Genomic DNA, 4,798 nt, shown 5'->3' with positions numbered 1-4,798 from the left:
ATTTGCATGAAGTCATTAACGTGTTAAAAGTCCTCCTGAAATTTTTATTTGCTTAGAGTTAAGCAAGGGCCATGTTTTAAATTAGTTTCATTTTTGCCTATTTTCGAAATTAAATATGTAATAATGATAATATTTATTTAACACTTATTCTGTGCCATGTAATATTTAAATGCTTTCTATATATTAACTAATTTAACCCTTCCTTGAACTCTAGAAGAGGCACTAAGTTTTACCATCCCATTTTACATGAGGGAACTGAAATACACAAGTCAGTGACTTGCCTGTTTTCACAGGGATAATAAGGGGTTGCTATGGGTTGAATTGTGTTCCCCAAATCCCCAAGATCTCCAAATGCGACCTTATTTGGAAAAAGGACTGTAGCAGGTGTGTTTGGTTAAATTAAGATGAGGTCATACTGGAGTGTGACCCCAACTTAGTGTGACTGAGGTCCTGATAAGAAGGAAAAAATGTGATGGACATGAGCTCAGAGGATTCTTTGTGAAGGGGAAGAAGACAGAGAGGGGCCGATGCTTCTGTACTCGGGACAACAAAGATTGCTTCCAACCACCAGCAGCTGGGAGAGGCATAGAGCAAAATCTTCTTAGTCCTTGAAGGAAGCCACCCTGGGGACACCTTCGTCTTGAGCTTCTAGCCTCTAGCGACGTGAGACCTATTTCTGCTGGTTAAGTTACGCTGGTACTGTTACTCTAACCCTAGCAAACTACCACAGGAAGGGAACCTGGATCAAAACAGGCAGGGAGCTTCAAGACTGCAAGCTGATCACCTCTCTCTCTGCCCCTCTCATGATAGCGCCAAGCAGAATGAAAACTGACATCCCTTTCCACACCAGCACAGGACTTACCAGCTTTCACAACGAGGCAAGCAAATCACTGAATAGTTCCCCGTCCCCCGTTATGTGTATCACAGTGCCCCAGAACCCATCTTTCCTGACCCCTAAATTAAAGGGACTGTTTGAGTTCTTCCTCTGGCCCAACGGTTTTACTGTAGACCCAGAAGGCTAAATTCACTCAGTCGGCTTCAGTAACTCTGATCCTGTACCCTTCCTAGTGAGGGTTTCGAAATACAAATATTGATTTTTGGAAGCAGCACCATTCTTCGGAGGAGAATAATATCCCGATCTGTATTCTTTCTTGCGGGTTAAAGTGTCCTGTGGGTGAGAGTAGAGGCAGCCGTCCTCCCAGATGTCGTATCAAGCTGGTACTGGCAGAAAAAGGAAAAGGCTGGCCAGGTGGCTGGGAAACCTCCAGCAAGCCAGGGCGTCTGGAGAACAGAAGCCTTTGGAAATGAAAAGACCTGTCACAGGTCATGAAGTCTAGGAAGCCTTGGACCCTAGGGGGCGCTAAGATGCGGGAGAGAGCCAGTAGACCGAGAGCCAGTCCCAAGGCCAGGTCACGTGAAGACCGCCTGGGAGAGCCTTCCTAGTCTGGGGTCAGGAAGGTCTGGGCCAGGTCAAGGTCATGGGCAGAGGGTAGACAGGAGACCACTTTTGGTCGGAGCATTTTGATATCCTTTTGTGCATCTCCCGGTGGCGGAAGATCTTGGCTAGCAGGAGACTGGCACAACAAGCCCCTCGGTGTTTTACAGAATATCTCTTAAAACCAGGAGGCAGGATGGGGGCGCAATCGGCAGTCTCGACCTCATTGCCCCTCTAGACGCTCGGCCTGCAGCGCTGCAGCTTTCTTTTTACTGAGGGTGGGAAACAGATCGCACGTGTCGGTCGCGGTCACCTATTCGGCTCGCTGCGCGCGTGCGTTATCTTCTAGAGTTCAGGCTGCGCGGGGTCCGGGGATACAGTCCGGGCGGAGCTGGCAGCAGCCCGTGCCAGGCACCTTTGTGCAGGGAGGGAGGAGCGACCTACTTCCTGAATCACCTGCAAACCCCAGAGCAGGAGGCGCGGAGAATTTGTCTAGCGCTGCGCCGCGATGTCGGGGGAATCAGCCAGGAGCCTGGCAAAGGGTGAGGCCTGCCCGCCACCAGGAGCGGGTGATCTCGGTGCCTCCGGGCCGCGTGTCGGGTGCTGTTCCGGGAGCCGAGCCGCGCGGATGGGGAACGGGCCCGGGCGGTGGGGTGTGGGATCTTTCCGTGGCAGGCGGGGACGGCGGGAGGCTGAAGGTCCCTGATGCCCGGACCGTAACCGCCTCTGCTTCTCCCCGGCAGGAAGCGCGCCCCCAGGGCCGGTCCCGGAGGGCCTGATCCGCGTCTACAGCATGAGGTTCTGTCCGTTTGCTCAGAGGACCCGGCTGGTCCTGAAGGCCAAAGGAATCGAGTGAGAAGGGAGGCACCGGGCACTCCCGGACCCCCAGGGAGTCGACTGCGGAGGGCGGCCGGGCTGGGAATTTTGCAGAGGGCCCTCGGAGATCTTTTTGTCCGTTTTACGGCAAATTATTCTTAGCCTTTTGAGGGGGATATGGCAAGTTACAGACACCTTTCCTCAAGGGGGAAAAATGGTACGGATCCACTAGTTTAGAATAGCTCATTCCATATTAACCAGCATTTTATAAAGAATTGGAGAAACCGAGGCTGCAGTAAGTTAGTGGTTTGCCAAAGATCACGTTTGGGTAAGATCACCCGCGATCATTGGCAGCAGTGGTTTAGCTTTCGTAGGTTCCAGATTCCTGGTCCCGGGTTTTCCGGTTTCATCCTAGTGACTTTTCCGTTCTTGTCTGGCTGTTATTCATGGGTGCTCTATGGTGCCTCCCTAAGTAGTAATTGTCCTAGTACGGGGTTCACACCTTGACCCTTCTGGAAAGAGCGCTGAGTAAACTGTCCGACCTCTGGTAGATTGCTTTAGTCAACATAAAAGGAAATGTCTCCGTGCCAAAAAATTCGGTCTTTTGCGAAGCCTCATTATTGAAGCTACCAGTTTTTGACGGATGGATTGTTCATAATGGATAGGTCACTTGGTTTTTCTGATGCCCTGTATCCACTGGAACAACTTCCCTGCCAGTGACCTTGGGAATCTTTTGAACATTTATTAGATACCTGTGATGTAGAAGGCTCTGGAAATTTAAAACATAACCATTCTAAAGGAGTTTTCCATCTATGTGTTTAGGTTGGTAAAGTAATTTTAACCATCTAAGGAGAAATTGGTTAAGCAGAAAGTTCTTTTCCTGAAAAGATATAAGATGCTTTCTAAAGAAAAAATACTTTGGATTAGCTAACACTTCACTAAGACTTGCATTTCATTTGGATGAAATTGTGATTTTGAACATATAAAATATTCATTATTTAGTAATGTTTATCTAAAGCACTGTAATATTTGCTTCATTAGTTAGAGTTCTTTCATTGCAAGTAAGAGAGATTAAAATTGTATTAAAAAACATTTCTTATACTCAGGTAATGGATAATCCAGGAGTAGGAGGACATAGCTGGATTCAGGGGCACAAAGTCATGGTTTTGTACCTCCCTCTGTAACCCTAGGTTGAAAACATCTAACTTACTAAGACAGTTTTCTAAAGGAAAATGAAATTATTTTACCATAATAGTGGGGAGGGGGGTTCCAGAGGAGGAGATAATACCTTTCAGATAGTGCATACAATAGCGGTCTACTATGTTCATGCATCAGTTTTAGCTTTGAGTCTCAGGAAACTTTTACTGGTGAAGTACTAGATTTTTACCACATGATGTAACTATCCAAGCGTGATTTTCCTTGAAAGGTGTACTTAACTTTGGGGTGGGAGACAAGTATGTATTGTTGGCTCAAAATGCCAGGCTACCAAAATGCATGTGTATTCTGAGGCACAAAGGACCAGGATCTACCTTTTATTCTCATAATATAAACTTTCAGAAATGTTGATTATTTTTTGGCAGGGGTTCCTGTTTTACTCATTATTGACTGGAATGTGAATGCATCCAGTATTGTGTCAGCACATGAACATTTTAACACACACACACACACACACACACACACACACACACACGTGTTAAAACTGGCTATTCATTTGTTTCTATAGGGGATTACATACTTAAATCCTCAAACCAAATACTGTTCTAGCTATTGCTATGCACCAAGAAACAGGAAACAAAGATGTTGGCATCTATTACTTTCAAGTAATTCTTCTATTGGATACTGATCCAGCTTTGGCAACTATACAATCCTGGTTTTAACAATTATATGACATTTGTCCTTCTCTTATTTCCTCTATAATCTCTCAAGTTAGATACATGGTAGATCTAATTAGTCTGAAATTAGCTTGGACTTCACCTATTTTCTTCCCTTTTTGGTTTAATTTGTATGCTTTAAAACTAGTGACATTTTAAAAAGCATAACAACTCAGGGGGATTTAATTTGAAAGTTTATTTTGTAAGTGAATTTTTAAGATTCCTTAATATCCTTGAAAAAAAAGCAAGTTTTTAAAAAAAATTCAGAGTAATTGAGTTAAAAAAATTAAAATTGAATTTTCTCATGTTAATTCTCTTATGGTAGGTAGTGGACACAATTCTATTAGTTGCCTCATATCAGGATCTCAGAGAGATTTAGCACTCTCATACACTGGTCTAATGCCAATATCCATCGATAGGTGAATGAATCAAGAGAATGTGGTAGGTACATACTGTTCCACCTTTAAAAAGGAGATTCTGCAATATGTGACAACATAGATGGACTATGAGAACCTTATGCTAAGTAAAATAAATCAGACAGACAAATACTGCATGAGTCCATTCATAGGAAGTATTTAAAATAGTCAAAAATGTTTAATAGCCAAAATAGTCATATATTCTTTTTACTTTAAAATTTTATTTATTTATTTAGGTATTAGGGATTGAACCCAGGTGC

The 4,798-nt window shown here is 44.3% G+C and overlaps 1 protein-coding gene across 1 annotated transcript in view; it reads left to right on the top strand.

Annotated features, from left to right (window-relative positions):
• The first annotated feature begins 1,376 nt into the window (after window positions 1-1,376).
• Window positions 1,377-4,798, top strand: part of LOC306658883 (glutathione S-transferase omega-2-like) — a 21,679-nt gene continuing 18,257 nt past the window's right edge. The window contains exons 1-2 of the mRNA XM_079136193.1: window positions 1,377-1,977; window positions 2,179-2,288. Coding sequence (XP_078992319.1) covers window positions 1,944-1,977; window positions 2,179-2,288 — 144 coding nt within the window. The 5' untranslated portion in view covers window positions 1,377-1,943. The remainder of the gene's footprint in view (window positions 1,978-2,178; window positions 2,289-4,798) is intronic.

Source organism: Sciurus vulgaris (genome assembly GCF_902686455.1).
Source record: "Sciurus vulgaris genome assembly, chromosome: 4".
NCBI lineage: Eukaryota > Metazoa > Chordata > Mammalia > Rodentia > Sciuridae > Sciurus > Sciurus vulgaris.
This window is presented reverse-complemented; position numbering and strand designations above follow the sequence as displayed.